Source organism: Podarcis melisellensis, assembly GCF_964234715.1.
Source record: "Podarcis melisellensis genome assembly, chromosome: 17".
Taxonomy (NCBI): Eukaryota; Metazoa; Chordata; class Lepidosauria; order Squamata; family Lacertidae; genus Podarcis; species Podarcis melisellensis.
The window spans coordinates 20,938,081-20,954,858 of NC_138534.1; the positions used below are offsets into that span (position 1 = coordinate 20,938,081).

Sequence of the window (16,778 nt, forward strand, 5' to 3'; positions counted from 1 at the left end):
TTTCTGCACAGTATTCTGCACTGTGCCTGTCTTTGATGTCAGGAAGCTCAGAGCTCTTACAATACTCTCAGTGAGAACATGCAAATATTGTAGTGCTAGGTTAACGCCTGGCACCTTCATTATAGACCTTTAGGTGCCAGGCAAAAAACGTTCCTCTTTAACGAGACCTTTGGCTGACTGACATCCAATGCCCTTTTAAAATGTGTGTGTGTGGGGGGGGGGGTTGTTTTGGTTTTTTATTTTGGTTATGTATTTTGACAGAATTTTATAGTCTGTGCATCAGTAAGTATCCCCTCAAGTAATCAGATATGGTCTGTTTTGATTCAGAACTTGCATTAGCTGTGGTAAAGAGGACAGAGTTTTCAGACCAATACTAAACATCACTCAAGAGATAAGTGCCATTAAGTTCAATGGGACTCGTTTCCTGGTCAGCATGTTTATTTATTTTTAATGCACTTTTACAACCTTTTACACCATACAATATTCACCCTTCTCTCTTATCCTCGGACTTCCCAGTCCATCTCTCCATGGCATTCTAGGTAGTCTTTTGTTGGCTGCATAATCTATTATTCCAGCCATTTTCGTCTCAAATTTTCCTTTATTTAATGTTACCTGCTGCTCATGTGTTCATTCCTACTTGTAAGGTAACTGACTATTATATCCTCTGAGATACTCTTCAAAACACTTCCACTCATCTCTTATCCGTGACTCATCCTTATTTCTTCGTTTCGCAGTCATAGTTACTAATTCTGTGTAGAATTAGAATTTCAAACTGTGATCTAACATCAGGACCTTAGAGGACATGAACAGGCATACTGATGCACACAGTATTTGAAAACAAAGGTGAGAAGACAGCTGTGGAATTAAATGTTGTGGGGGAGGAGGGAGCCCATTAGGCATAATAGAGGAATAATAAAATATCCCATTTTCTAGAAGGAACAAACAAACAAACAAACGTGAAACATTTGAATTTAATGTTGTTGTCAGACTATCTATTTATTGAGCATTCATTCTGACTTTTTGGCTGGAGGGTATATGACATTGCATCAAGTAATCACTATCCTACGATTCCTAGTGGATTTCTCCATCACTTTCCTTATAGCAATAAGTTTGATTTTGGGGGTGGTGGGAGGAATGATTTGTAGCTCAAGAGTGCCAAAACCTGGTTTTGCCAGCAAGTGACTGAATCCCACCTGAAAATAGCAAGAGCACCCTAAGTTTTCCATCTCCTCAGAGTATTGCGGAAGAATAATGTCAATCAACATTTGATGATCTCCTTCTACCGGTCAACAATAGAATGTGTCCTTTCATACTGCATCACAGTGTGGTACGCTGGTTTGACATCAACTGATAGGAAGTGTCTACAGAGGGTGGTGAATACAGCACAAGATATTATGGGCTGTTCAGTGAATCCACTGGATGAAATAGCGGAAGAACATTGCCTCAGGAGAGTGAGGAAAATTCTCAGGGATAATTCACACCTTGGCTGGCACTTTCTTGATCTCCTGCCCTCAGGCAGAAGATATAGAAGCATGATTGGTCACACCAACAGGGTAAAGAACAGCTTGTATCCATGGACTGTTAGGCTGCTGAATGAAAAGATAACAACAGGGCAACTGACTTTCGGGTTTGGTGAGTGTGTGTCAGTAAACGAGGGGAATTAAGACTAAGAGAGCAGATATGGGGTGCTTGTGTAATCTCACTGTATACAAGTTGTATAAGTGACAATAAAGTATTTCAATTCAATTTCAATTCTTGTTGTATTTATACCACACCCACAACTAGATCCCTTACAGTTGAGAAATGTCCACAAAGCACCCCAACAAATATTTACAGTATAAATGATGTGACACATTTAGGGAAAAGGAGCAGGTGTATTTGAAGGGGGGGGGGAACTCAGCAAAGGGAGATCAGCAATAAAAGCAAAGTAATCTGACCAGGAAGCTTGGGGGGGAGACAAAGACAAGTCTTAGAAGGTTGTTTGAACACAGTGAAGTAGGACAACTATCAGTGGGAAGAGAATTCCAAAGATAAGAAATGATAACAGAGAAAGGACAAGTAGGAGAAACAGCAGAAGTGAGGTGGCACATACCAGAAGAAAAGAGAATACATTATAGTCAAAGAGATGTGAGATAAGAAGGTACAAATTGAATTAAGTGATTTAAAGATGAGAGATTAAAAAATTTGAATATAAAATGGAACATGAACAGAAGTCCATAAAGAGTGACATGATCAAAGTGGAAGGAACAGGAAAGTAAACATTCATAATAGAAACACTAGAATGGAGATAAAGGAAGGCCAACCAGAAGAACGTTGCAATAATCATGCTGAGAAATAAGAGAGGACGCACTCTTGGTTTTAGGGTCAATCTAGGGAAAGACAGGAACAAACCTCAGACTATTAGAAAGAAGGAACCAGAAATATGAGTGCAGGTGTGAGAAGAGGAAGATAAAACGGAATCTAAAACAGCAGCAACATTGCAACCTTGAGGAGATGAACGCCATAAAGATTAAGCTAAAAGAAAGAAGAGAGGAGGACATTGGAAACCTCCCTTTCTGGCAGGGACAAATAGTATGTAGGGAGTGAAACAGGTGAGTTCTGCATCTGAAGTATGCTCTTTTTAATAAGTGTATGGGGATGTTAGCTGCACCTTACTTGAATTAGGACCTCAATAAAACATTTAAAACTTCAACCAGGCCTTTGGCTGATTAATGTTCAGCAGCCTTTTAAATGTGTCCACGGGGTTATTGTTTTGTTGTTTTGTTTTAATTATTTACTTGTTTTTATCCTGTATGTTATTCTGTGCACCTGCCCTGAGATCCTATGATGAAGGGTGATATATGAATCAAATAAATAATGACAACAACAACTTGACATGAGAAGACAATTCACAGTTAATGTTTAGAATGACTTCTGAAGTTTATATCACACAATATACCTATGTTCAGTGTATTTACATTAATGCGCTTACATGTTGTTCATGCACTTAAATGTCTAAGATTCCCCACTGTAGATATGGCATAAAATTTGGAAAAAATTACACCTTCACTTCCATGTTATTTGCAAGGAAACCTGATCAAAGAATTTTTCTTCTATTATTCAGTATTTCTAGTATTGTGTACATACTTTCTTGTTCAAACTATGGGATTTGCTGTTTAAAAAAGTAAAGTGAGGCTCTATTTTTGTATGTTTTAATTACTGTAAACTTTTACATGTAAAAAGGAGTGTTAGGTGAGGAAATGAATGAACTGCCATCAAAATGTGTGTGTAGGGAGGATAGCAACTAAAGAACCATATGACGTAATTGTAGGTGTGTAATGTTGTAATAATGGAAAGCATCTGTATAAAATGTGAATATCCCATAGCTGGCTAAAATTTATCTTTAGCATATCTCTAGGCGAGAGTATGTTCCTTAAATCCATAATTCACATTTTTCAAAGCTGCCCACCTGCCTTCTTTCTGTTACTCGTTTTATGGACATTAGCAATGTATCTGAAGACTTCATTAAATTACATGTCTCTTCAAGGATTGCCCACTGGTGCTCTGTTGCAGAAACACAGAGGATAAAGGCCTATGTTTCTATACAAAGCTTCTGGGTAACATTACTGAAGCAATTGCTAAGAATTCTGTGAAGTTCTCAAAACAAAACAAAAAGGCTTCCAGATGCCCTCTGGTGCTATTCGGCTATGATCTGATGAGCACCTGTTTGCCAGCAATAATCCGACTTCAAACGCAACCGTGTGCTTTTCCTGCTATCAATAGACCACATGTTACACTCTGTCTATCGCAGATTCATAGAATTAAAGCCTGAATTTCAAACAATAAGTGCTCATTAAAAGGATATTTAATTTTACAAATGAAAGCAGATCAGCATGGAGGCAATGGTTGGACTGTGATATTGCTAAATTGTTCTGGAATAGGCAGAATATTATGCAGAGGTAGAAATGGATAACTAAATGAGGCATTTATAAGTTATTCATTAGAACCAGCTCTGCTGTTTGGCAAATGGGACCAATGGCCATGACATTCCACTTCTAGAAGGTATAAGTAAGTGCCAGCTGGAAAGTTGAATGTTACTGCCATTATGATGATTAAAACACCATCAGCATATGTAGTGCTCTATGGAATGACAAAAACAGGCTCCTACACCAATGGCCTAATTGGATTCTGTGGTATTCTAAAGTTAAACTAGTGTTGCGATTCTTAGAAACTCAAAGCCTTGAGTATGCGTGCATTATTTGTTAGCAGTAAGACCTCTGCCATTTATGGGTACAGCAGAAATTGCTTTGAGATTTTCTCATTTCTTTTTTGCAGGCCTAGCACATCTGAGCTGCCAAGAGAAGATGCATGGATTGCAGGCTAAGGGTTAAAACCATTTAAATGCAACTGTGCAATTAAAGGCATTGTTTTCATTTTGTTTTCCTGCAGATGAGTGTTAGCTAGTTCCAAACTGCCTTTGCCTTTGTTCCTAGGAGTTTGGCATGCTGAATCTGGTAGGTCACAATCAAGAGGAAGTTGGTTATGTCTCAAGTCCCATTGAAATCAATGGGGGAAGACAATCACAACTAACACATCCCATTGATTTAAATAGGGCTTAAGTGCACCTCTTTGGATTGCTGCCATAGTATATAATTGGAGTACACAGTCTATAGAAAATTTCAAGGGAATAGATTATGGAGGGCCAATCACATGCTCTCAGTGGAAACTTAATTGCCTACATCGTCAGTTAAGAAAACAATTCACCCAGTACTTTATCACTGTTGCTTAACAGAACTGTTTATTTTTATCCTTATTTTTTAGCTACACTGTATAAAAGCTTTTTTGGCACTCATGAAAATTACATCCAGTTTTCACTTCAAGTCTTTCAGTTGCAGCTCTTAAATTCATACATGAAAACTTATTTGAGAGATGTTTATGATTATGTTTTTCATAAATCTACCATCAACACCGTTTGCTCAGCTCTGGAAACAAAAACAATAAAGAAGGAAACACGGAGGAGGTCTCCATAAAACAAACTCGTTTCAGTTATTAGGGAAACGAGGAACAAGAGAACAGGACTTGCACTCATTGTTTTCCTCAGAAGACAGTTCTGCTGTGTTTACTGTGACTGACTGAGTCAGTATGTATGCATTGGATTGCACCCCAAGAAAGAACAAAAGGAAAACTAAAAAGTACAGTGGTCAAATTCTGTGGAATTAAAGGACAGTGGGGCAGAAAAAAGGGGGGGGGAATCCAGGGCTTCCTTTGTCCTGTCTCCCAGTTGCTGAAGAACAAAGAGTTGGCAAAGAGTTCTTTCCAAAGGCTTCAATGTTTAGGTTACTGTGGTGGGTATGCAAATTGGTGCCTGAAGGCATTTCAGGCAATACACATGGCTAATCCAAAATACAGAGACAGCTAAGGCAAGTGCTCTAGCTTCAAAAGCTTTGGACACTGATCTGACACTGTCACATCCTTTTTCTATCCTGTATATATGCTATACTGTATATATGGGACGTGGGTGGCACTGTGGGTTAAACCACAGAGCCTAGGACTTGCTGATCAGAAGGTCGGCGATACGAATCCCCACCACGGGGTGAGCTCCCATTGCTCGGTCCCTGCTCCTGCCAACCTAGCAGTTCAAAAGCATGTCAAAGTGCAAGTAGATAAATAGGTACCACTCTGGCGGAAAGGTAAACAGTGTTTCCATGCCATCTTGCCTGGGGCTAAATATCAAAAGGAGATGTCCTTTTCTGTGTCCTACCTTGGGTTACACAAGGTTGACAGCAAGAAGCTATAAGGCTTTCTCAGTATGGTGTGAGTCACTTTGCTCCTTGAAGTGTGAGTGGCCACCTTTCTTGCTGCCTTTTGCTTGTTGGTGAAGACATTTTTTATAATAATAAAAAAATCCATCAGGCTTTGCCTATTTATTTTATTTAAATGCTATGTTTTACCTGTCTGTGTATCTGCCTGGTAGCTGCCTGTGTTGGATTTTTAATGCATTTCTATTGATATGATATTGCAGTTTTAAATCGTCATAAATTGCCTTGAGTAGTGCATAGGAACTAGAAGCACGGGGCAGAACTTCTGTTTTTTATAAATAAACAAATTATCAGCAGATTCTTTCCATTTAGAACTGTTCAAAATTGCTTATCCGATTGCCTCACATTTCAGGTAAAACAAATTAGGGATATAAATTGAAATTACTTGAAGTGTAACGTATGTAAATAGGTAATAAGAAACTTCCTTTCACAATGAAATCAATGGATTTGCAAGATAACCAGAACAGATGCAGTTTTGTGCTTTTCAAGTATATCTTTTCAACTTGGTGGGTATCCAACCTTTTGAACAATTGGGTTCTTCTGCCTTCGAAGATTCAGCTATTGGAGCTGTATGTCGAGCAAAATGCTAGCGATCGCAAGGTCCAGGCACACACCATCTTTCCCATAAATGTTCCCAGAGTCCCTCAACCCAACCAATAAATATTATCGCATAATAGTATAGCTAGTATGAGGGGAGCCTCTGTGTACTTATGGTGCTGGACTCATGAGAGCTCAAGAACACCCCTGAAAACTGGCAACCAGAATTGGGGGAAATATGCAAGTAAACCACACTTGGAGAACCCTATAAGAAGGATTACAAATATACTTGAGTATATAGATGGAAATTCTGCTTGGGTGGATTCTGTATCCATAGTTCTAAGTCAGGGGTCAGCAAACCTTTTCAGCAGGGGGCCGGTCCACTGTCCCTCAGACCTTGTGGGGGGCCGGACTATATTTTGAAGGGAAAAAAATAACGAATTCCTATGCCCCACAAATAACCCAAAGATGCATTTTGAATAAAAGCACACATTCTACTCATGTCAAAACACACTGATTCCTGGACCATCCGCCTTCCGGATTTAGAAGGCGATTGGGCCGGATCCAGCCCCTGGGCCTTAGTTTGCCTACCCATGTTCTAAGCGCACCTCCCAGGAATGAGTGTGCATATAGCTGCCTACTTGGATTTTATTTTGTACATTTTCCTACAAACAAGTCCCATTTGCATCAACACATTTTTTTTTAAGAACCTCCACTAAGATTTCAAAATAGTTCACCATGTAGCATAAGGGGCTATTGCTTGGAAACAACCACCACTGTGTTCTAAAGCTCCTTTTCATCTTGTGGAGCTAGTTTCATGCTTGTTTAGACTACAACCATCATGTATTCAGTTAATCAGAACTTCCAGAGAATGGGGAAAATGCAAATGAAATGCTATGCACAATGCCAAATTATGAGCAATTGGCTTACGGCATTAACATGTCACTTGCAAGTGTTTGTTACAGTGAAGCCTGCGCTTACCTGCAGTGAACAAGCATTGGCCCAGCATCGGGAGGATTACAGGTTTTGACTCGTCGTAAGAAAGCTAGGAATGGCGTCGGATGTTCTGGAACTCCATGGTCAGGCCAGGCAGTGAACTGGAACTGCCTCACTTCTCTCTTCTCACTTGATCCATTCTGCCAGAGAAAAATGTTGGTTGGAATGACTGCCCAATGTCACAACAGCACTCCAGAATGGAGCAAAGGCATGTCTGCCACATCACCATGAGTCTTAAATAAAGTTCCATTTAAAGGCAGGATACGATATCATCTCGCAAGCTGAGTCTGTGGCTACTCTAGAACTGTGGCACCTATTTAATAGTGAGCTGTATTGGATTTATCTCCTGCCCACCTAGCAGTTCGAAAGCACGTCAAAGTGCAAGTAGATAAATAGGTACCACTCTGGCAGGAAGGTAAACAGTGTTTCCGTGCTCTGCTCCGGTTCACCACAAGTGACTTAGTCATGCTGGCCACATGACCTGGAAGCTGTACGCCGGCTCCCTTGGCCAGTAAAGTGAGATGAGTGCCACAACTGGACCTAACGGTCAGGGATCACTTTACCTTCTTATTGGATTTATCACAGTAATGAACTTCTCAGTGATGGTGCTGGAAAGGGCAGACACAGCACTGTTATTCATTACTACTGCAGAGAAGCAGTATGGGAGCTATTGTGTAGCCAGCCCAACATTGAGAATGCATGGCTCAAGCCAGAGGTTTTCAACCTTTTTGTGTCCACGACTCCCTTGGCCAACTACATTCATTCTGCGGCACCCCTGTGGGGCTCAGGAGCCCAGTTATGTCACCCCTTGCCTGCAGAGCTGGCAGCCTCTCACCCTTTTTCAAACACCTTCCATTGTGCAGTGTTCCCTCAGCTTCCTCTCCTCTCCTCTCTCCTTGGGAGTCCTCTGGGCAACTGCTGCCTCCACCCCTGGTCTCTGAGCTGGGGCCTGGGACTTCTCTGTCCATTCCCAAGAGCAAGGACTGGACTCCCTCATCCACTTGCTTCTTTACTCTGAGGCTGCTTCAGCTACTGGCAGCCTGCACCCGCTGGCCAGCCCCAGAGGCCCCAATTGCCTGCTGAGTTTGTAGCCAGGGTGACTGCAATGAACACCTGTGCAAGCCTTTATGGGGCAGAGACGTGAGAGGGCATCAGAGGAGAGAGGGAAGAAAAGAGGAACAGAAGCCAATGTTGCCCACGGCACCCCTGGCCATCATTCAAGGCACCCCAGGGTGCCACGGCACACTAGTTGAAAACCACTGACTTTAAAACTAAAGGAACTGGCTGTAAGTTAGATTAGAAAACAAATATTCAAACAATTTAAAGCTTAACGTAGAAAGGAAGAGGAACTGTTTACTAGGGCCATGGAGGGAATAAAGACAATGTGTAAAAGATTTCAGGGTTGAATGTCAATAAATGTTTTATAATTGTAAAGATGTTTGATAATGGTTAGGAATTTTATGGTGCCCCCTCCCCCAGCACTCTGAAGGCTTTGGATAGGAAACGGGGTGAGCATTTAATTCTAGGGAATCTTGCTGTTGCAAGGAACTAGACCAGGGGTCAGCAAACTTTTTCAGCAGGGGGCCGGTTCACTGTCCCTCAGACCTTGTGGGGGGCCGGACTATATTTTTTTTGGGGGGGAAATGAACGAATTCCTACACCCCACAAATAACCCAGAGATGCATTTTAAATAAAAGGACATATTCTACTCATGTAAAAACACCAAGCAAGCCTCACAAATAACCCAGAGATACATTTTAAATAAAAGGACACATTCTAGTCATGTAAAAACACGCTGATTCCTGGACCATCCGCAGGCCAGATTTAGAAGGCGATTGGGCCGGATCCGGTCCCCGGGCCTTAGTTTGCCTACCCATAAACTAGACTGTATGGCCCCATGTAATCCAGTTATATTGTTATAAACAATCATGACCCTCTCTCACCACCAAAAAATATCTGATGCATACACAACGAAAAATTACCTTGTAAAGTGCAAATGTTCTAACACAGTACGTTGCCAATTCTACAGTGTCCAACAAGGTCACCTGGATCAGTCCGTATGTTTCGGTTCCTCTGCTCGGCCAATACTGATCACATTTCACCTGCAAAAAGCATTTTAGGCAGAAATATATTCACTTTTTAAGTAGCACGAATCACGTTGCTCACAGCTGAAAACTAATGGAAACAGGCTGACAAGAATATTACTATGTTGGGATAGGAGACACCTCCACAGCATGCGGTCTAGTTGCTGCGGAAATGATCCAGATCATCCAGAAGGACGACAAGATGATGGTGCACTTGGGGAACACAATATAAACAAGCTTCCTGAGCGCTCAGCATGCCGAATGGGACAATGGGACCTTGAGCCTTTATGCTGCAGATTTTATAGGGGGTGTTTCATGGAAAAGTAGCGTCATCAGTAATGCTTGATGTGTGCCACTCGGTGGACCAGATGGTGTGCATCAGCACAGCTACAAAACAGATCGAGTCAGGAAGAGGATTCATGAAACTATGTTGTCTGAGAAAAGAAACTGCTTCCTGTTCCACCTCTCATCCTCAGCTTGGTATGTATGCACAGTAATAACAAGGAATTCTTCAATAATATGACAAGAGGGCTGCATGTTTTCCCATTGGGATGGAACTGATCTTCAAGTGACCTGCTTTTCTCCAGTTCCAGAATAAGAGATTCTCTTTTCTGTCCTTTTTTTCTCAGACATCGGGGGCGCGGGGGCGGGCATAAGACAAACAAACCAAAATCCTAAACCAGAAGTGTAAATGAAGGCAAAGAAGGGAAATAGCTTCCTTTTCATCTCTGCTAACTGATGCAAGTGAAGTAATGGCAGGGAAAAGGCAGTATAAGTGGTTGCTCTCTCAAGGAAGGAAGAGAAGGAAGGACTCCATAGCAGAATGGGGCATTGTTGGGCCTGGCCAGTGGCGGCACTGGAGTTTTTGAATTTTGTAAAAGGAGCCTTCTGTTCCCTTTCCCTCACGATGATGATGATGATGATGATGATGATGATTATTTTCTGCTGCTCACTAAGTGAGTAGGTGCACAACCAAAACCTACTGCTGGTGAGATCCAACTACAATCTTATCGTGGAAGTCAAACAGAATCCATTCCAGAAGTCCGTTTGACTTCCCAAACATTTGGAAACCAAAGCGTGGCTTCTGATTGGCTGCAAGAAGCTCCTGCAGCCAATCGGAAACCGCAGAAGCCCTGTCAGACGTTCAGGTTCCAAAGAACGTTTGAAAACCGGAACACTCACTTTGCGGTGTTCGGGAGCCAAAACGTCTGAGTACCAAGGCGTTCGGGAGCCAAGGTGCGACTGTACTGGCCATTTTAATTTGCACCGAGGTATGTTTAGATATAAATTAACATATGCAAATTTGTGTCATGGGCCTGTGCCCTCACAATGCCTCTGCTTGTGGTGGCTGACCCAGTGGCCTCTATAGGCATGCTGAGGCTCTATAGATGCCGGGTCTCGTGATGTGGTTTGAACAAGCAGCAAGTGCTTTCAATTCCAAATCCAGGTCTTTACAATTTCAAATCCAGGTCTTATGTTGCAGCTTCTTTCCAGACAGATAATCTAACCAGCCAGTCGCTGGGGAAACAAACAGCCTTCATCCGCAGTACATTCAACAATGGAGGCCTGGACAAGGGGGCGGGACTGGAAAGGGAGCCAGCGATTGACCACACATTTGCTCCGTAAGATGCACAGACATTTCCCCTTCCTTTTTAGGAGGAAAAAAGGGTGTCTTATGGAGCGAAAAATACGGTATATCAGATGAAACCATGATCATTGACATCCAAACATAAATACTGGTTTCTGAAGTAAGCGGTTTGAAAAATTTAAGCTTTGCTACAAATAGAAAAGCAGTGCTACGAGACTGGATTTCTTTGATCCAGGATGTTTAAAATGAACTATGCCAGAAACTACACAAAAACGTAATTTTGTTTTGAGGTTTTTCCTTTCTTTAATGAAACATGTCGTGGCTTTAGATTGCCAAGTCTTTGATCTATAAGAGCTCACAGAAAGAGATTATTTATCAGATTTTAAAGGGCACTCCGTGTCTTAGTGTAACAGAAAAATTACAGAAAGAAGACAGCGCAAGATTGAGGGGCAAAGGTGGTGGAGCCAGGGTGAGTGACAGGTGAGGATTGTCCGAGGAGGAGACGTTGAGTTATAGGAGTCAGCTGGAAAAGATCTGGTTTAAAATGCTCATGGTAAAGGAGTGGCAAACATGTCGGGCCAGTTTATTAGGTAGAAACATTATTTCCCACTCTTTACTGAAAGAATGCAAATTCCTCGTTCTTATGTTTCCCAAACATATGGTTCAAATACTTGAAGTGTTCTGGTTTGGGTGGATTCCAGGGTAATATAGATCTCACTTCACAGTCTTACCATTGCTATGCACAGTCAAGCATAGTTAAGGTGAGCTTAATTACTCTTTACTGCAGTGTTTGACATCAGATAAGTTTGTGGTGAGCCTGGACCAAGTGACTTGGCTTGACTTCTAGATACATAGTCACTATGGTTTATCCAGTGACCTCTAGGGACATGGCCTTGTGCTGGAAGTCACCCTTTCTATCTGCCCAGGCTTTGTAATTATTTAAGACTGTATGCTGGTGTTCTATCTTATTTTATTGCTCTGCTATGTTTGTTTGTTTCTTCATTAATCATTCTTTTTAAATTTATGTTTTTATTATTTTACTGTAAGGAACTCTGAGAATTACCTGACAACTGCTTCCTGGTGACAGGAAAACCCAGGAGTTTACTAAGCCCATAGTGGGCCACATTACAAGGCTTATGTGTTGGATTATGTGTTGGGATTTGTGGGTTTCAGTTTACACATATCTATCTCAAAACTACTGATTTTGTATTTAGTTTTGACCACTGGGAGGCGCATAGAAAGAAATGCCATGGTACACCTGCACCAACACAACAGGATGCTTTCATCAGCCCCGGCTGCAACAAAACATGTCTCTCTCATATTGGTCTCTACAGCCACAGCAGGCACTGTAACTCTCCAACGGTTTGACTTCCTGGCAGAAGGAGCACTTTTCCATTGTCTCCTGAGACAGATGGGTGCCAACCAACCAAATTTCCAGTCAAGCTTTGTTCTTGAGCTCCAAAGGAAATCATCCAGCCATCTGGTATGAGGACAGACCGAAGTTAACATTATGACTTAGTAGTTTTGTTTCCAAAGGGGGTAAAGCCCAGTAACAAACAGGCACATTTTAAAGGTAAGAAAGATCTGAGGAGTATTCTGAGGAGCTGGTTGCTGGTGGAAGAAATAAGACTGTGCTGAAAGAGCCTTAGATGGAATGGCCTCAGTGGGAGGACTAGGTGCCTTGGCTGTGTACCTTTGGTAGAAAGTTTCACCACCTCATAGACAATAGTGCAGATAATCCAGAAGCACTGCTTAACAACATCCTCTGAAATTCAGCTAGAAGCAGTATCAACTACGCTAGAGTAAGAGCAGATCATTTTAACAAGGCAGCTGTAAAGCTGAGGTCAAAGGTTGCTAATAATAATAATAATAATTTATTTATACCCAGCCCATCTGGCTCGGTTTCCCCAGCCACCCTGGGCAGCTTCCAACAAAATATTAAAATACAGTGGTCTGTTAAACATTAAAAGCTTCCCTAAACAGGACTGCCTTCAGATGTCTTCTAAAAGTCTGGTAGTTGTTCTTCTCTTTGACATCTGATGAGAGGGTGTTCCACAGGGCGGGGGCCACTACTGAGAAGGCCCTCTGCCTGGTTCCCTGTAACTTCACTTCTCGCACAGAGGGAACAGCCAGAAGGCCCTCGGCGCTGGACCTCAGTGTCCGGGCAGAGCGATGGAGGTGGAGACGCTCTTTCAGGTATACTGGACCAAGGCCGTATAGGGCTTTAAAGGTCAGCACCAACACTTTGAATTGTGGTCAGAAACATACTGGGAGCCAAAGCATGAAAGGCATAAAAGGTGCAGTCTCATGGTTTCCTTTTTATACGAGACATAATAGAAGACTCCTGTATGCTTCCAAATGCAGAAATGACACAGTCCACTGGCTGAAATGAAAGCTGTAGAGCTAGTGAACACTGAATGACGTCTTTCCCACTAAGAATGGAGGCTGGCAGCAGAAGACATCTTCAGGGAAGTTTTGAACGTGTGATATTTTACTGTATTTTTGATTTCTATGGAAGCCGCCCAGAGTGGCTGGGGAGGCCCCGCCAGATGGGCGGGGTATAAATAATAAATTATTATTATTATTATTATTATTATTATTATTATTATTATTATTATTCAAACCTGGTGAGTTTAAAAATATACATCTATTACCAAGTAATATTCAGGAACCTTCACACTCCAGCAAATCACAGGTGTGAAAAAATACCGACCCACCTTTTATCAGTGACACTAAAGGAGGCAAATTTCCATTTTTTTAAAAAAATTAAAAATCCAACAAAATCAATGAATACGATACTTGATAGTGAATTGTAGAGAGAAAAGTTTGCAGTAAAAAGGTCTAGTCTTGCTTAAAAACAACCAAAACAACTCTCATGGGGTAGTAAGTAATAAGCGAGGCTTTATTTGGCTTCTTTTCTTCAGCACCTTGGAGAGCTCCCTAGCAGTACGGGGACTAAGACGCTCTTTCCTCCCTTCCAGAACTGCTTGAGCCTATTTTCAAACTGTGAACCTGCTTTCAGAAGCCCTGCCAATTTTGTAAGGGTAAAATACTGATCTCCTACCCTGTAGTTTTAATTTGTGCTGACATATTTGGCATTTAGCATGGCATTTATTTTGAAGATTCTGCTTGATAGACTTCTCCGTGCATGCTTATTAATTAATTAATTAGTGGCATGATGGTCCTACCAGTACAGAAACGGGAGCAGAAAATTAACCTACAGAATTATTTAGTGTAACAGCAGCACAAGGTAGGTGTCAGGTTAAAAACAATTATACCATCTTTGACTGCCAACTGGGGTGCACAGCAATAATTTTGCTGCTGTTTGTAATGGCATTCGTGCAGAGTGCCAAATGATCAACTTGCCTCATTGCTGCTAGATTAGACATAAACTTGCAGACACTCACAAGCCTAATATAAGAGGTTTGCAGATTTAGGAACAAGAAGAAGAAGAAGAAGAAGAAGAAGAAGAAGAAGAAGAAGAAGAAGAAGAAGAAGAAGAAGAAGAAGAGTAGTTTGGATTTGATATCCCGCTTTATCACTACCCGAAGGAGTCTCAAAGCGGCTAACATTCTCCTTTCCCTTCCTCCCCCACAACAAACACTCTGTGAGGTGAGTGGGGCTGAGAGACTTCAAAGAAGTGTAACCGGCCCAAGGTCACCCAGCAGCTGCATGTGGAGGAGCGGAGACGCAAACCCGGTTCACCAGATTACGAATCTACCTCTCTTAACCATTACACCACAAGAATGTAGTATACTGGGATAGCTCAGTTGGTACCGCAGGAGGCTCTTAATTTCAGTTCAAGCCCCTCATTGGATAAAAGATTCCTGCATTGAAGAGGGTTGACCTAGATGATCCTCACGGTCGCTTCCAACTCTACAATTCTATGATTCAGTGATGTGGTCTGAATTTCTTGAAATGATACTTATAATAGGAATTTTATTTTAAAGCATTCTTTGATTTGGGCAAAGCCACAAGTGAAAGGCAGTATTTCCACAAAGAAAGTAAGAAAAAAATACCAGTGAAAGAAATAATAATAACCTGGGAGGAATCTAAAAGACACTTCAAATAATGGATGATTTGAAAGTTACACAAATAATAGTTAAGATAATTTGTTTACAATATTCTAACTCTCTGGGTAGTTTGCAATTCTATATCTGAGCAGCATTTCCTGTGACTTCAGCAGTAAGAGCCCACCCAGAATGCATGTACTCTAGTTTCGTCTTCTAGCTGGAACCTATTTCCATCAATGAAAATGTAAGTGGAAAAAGAAGAAACTCCCCCCATAAACTCCCATTTAAACATAAATTCCCAACAGTACCTAATGTCACATGACAAACTACTTTTGGAATGGAAGGAAGTTCCAAAAACTCCTTTGCTGTATTGTTTTTGGTGCCTGCTAAAACCTACCCAGGCATGCTTTCTGAATGTGCAATTCTCGCACATGATTTCACTGTTAAATAGTTGCTTTTTAAAAATTGCTGGTATTTTTAATATTTTTAAAAACATGTTAACATGTTTGCTTTGATCTGTATTTTTAATTTACTATTTTAGCTTGTCCTTTGTAAACCACACAGAGGTCTTTTTTCGGCAAGCAGTGCATCCATTTGGTTAAATAAATCAGTCAGTCATTTTGCGGTAAATGATAGCTGAGGTGGAGGCATTTAGAGTCAGCTGTTCAAAGAAATAAGGAAAACTGAGCTAGCACAAGGCTACTTCCTGGTCTACAAGTTACAGATTTTTGTTGCTGGTACGGTTGATATTCAAAAAGCCCGTCTTTGTAAGCACTGTCAAGATCAAAAAGAGGCACTGTAAAGAACTAACAAGTATTGTTTAATCGAAATAATGTATAAAGGGAGGTACGAATGGCAATATGAAAGGATGGAATGTGACTTAAAGATACAAACACGAATGAATGTCAACGACGCTGAAGGAAGTTCAAAATGTATGAGAAGTGTTGAAATATGGATATAATGTATAAATAACAAAATTAATAATTTTTTTTTTTAAAAAAAAGCAAAAAAAAAAAAAGAGCAAACCAGTCAGGCTCTTTTGCTTTCAGGCACCCATTCCATAGGAAATAGAAGAGCACAGAACAAGTTCTATGGCGTCACAGGGAGCTTTGAGTAATCTTCCATTCCTGAGGGCAGGAGCAATTGCAGGAGGTTAGCATCTTTTTTGTGTTCCTTTTAGCACCATTGCCACCACCTGGGCTGAAAAGATGGCAAGCATATCGGGTTCCAACCCTTTTGGCAAAGCTAGGATGGTGGAAAGGAAGGGCTGTGATGGGGACGGGAGAGGGCCTAGGGTCCCCGTTAATGTCCAAAGACCGACAAACCCTTGCAACCAGCCCTGGATCTAAGGCAATGTGTTTTCTGCTGTGATATGTAATAACTGGTTTCAATTAATAAACAGTTTCTATTCTATGTAGGAGTTTAAGACTACTCCTTGTCATATTGGCACGTTTGCTTCTGATTCATGAAAGGGTTTTACATTTGAAGATTCTAATCCAACAGAACACATTTGCCCCAGCCAGGGCTGCATGCACACAGCTGAATACAATGAGCTAGAATCCTGCCAATCAACTGGTTGGTGGGAAAGGACTAGCAGGGTAGGGTACAGTATTAACTCAGCCTCACATTTCTCCTCCTGGAGAACAGAACGTTCAAGACCTTATCCAGGCCAGATATGATGTCAGAAGCCTGATTCTTTGAGCCTTGATCCCAACTGGATCAAGGAGTTTGGCTTTAAGCACAGTATCAATGGCATAAGAAA

General features: G+C 41.3%; 1 protein-coding gene across 28 annotated transcripts in view; it reads right to left on the reverse strand.

The window, feature by feature from the left end:
- PTPRD (protein tyrosine phosphatase receptor type D) overlaps positions 1-16,778 on the reverse strand; it is a 1,158,377-nt gene that overhangs the window by 36,304 nt on the left and 1,105,295 nt on the right. For all 28 annotated transcript variants that reach the window (XM_081893652.1, XM_081893642.1, XM_081893658.1 and 25 more), the window contains 2 exons: positions 9,314-9,433; positions 7,317-7,471 (listed from right to left, as the gene is read on the reverse strand). In XM_081893652.1, coding sequence (XP_081749778.1) covers positions 7,317-7,471; positions 9,314-9,433 — 275 coding nt within the window. The remainder of the gene's footprint in view (positions 1-7,316; positions 7,472-9,313; positions 9,434-16,778) is intronic.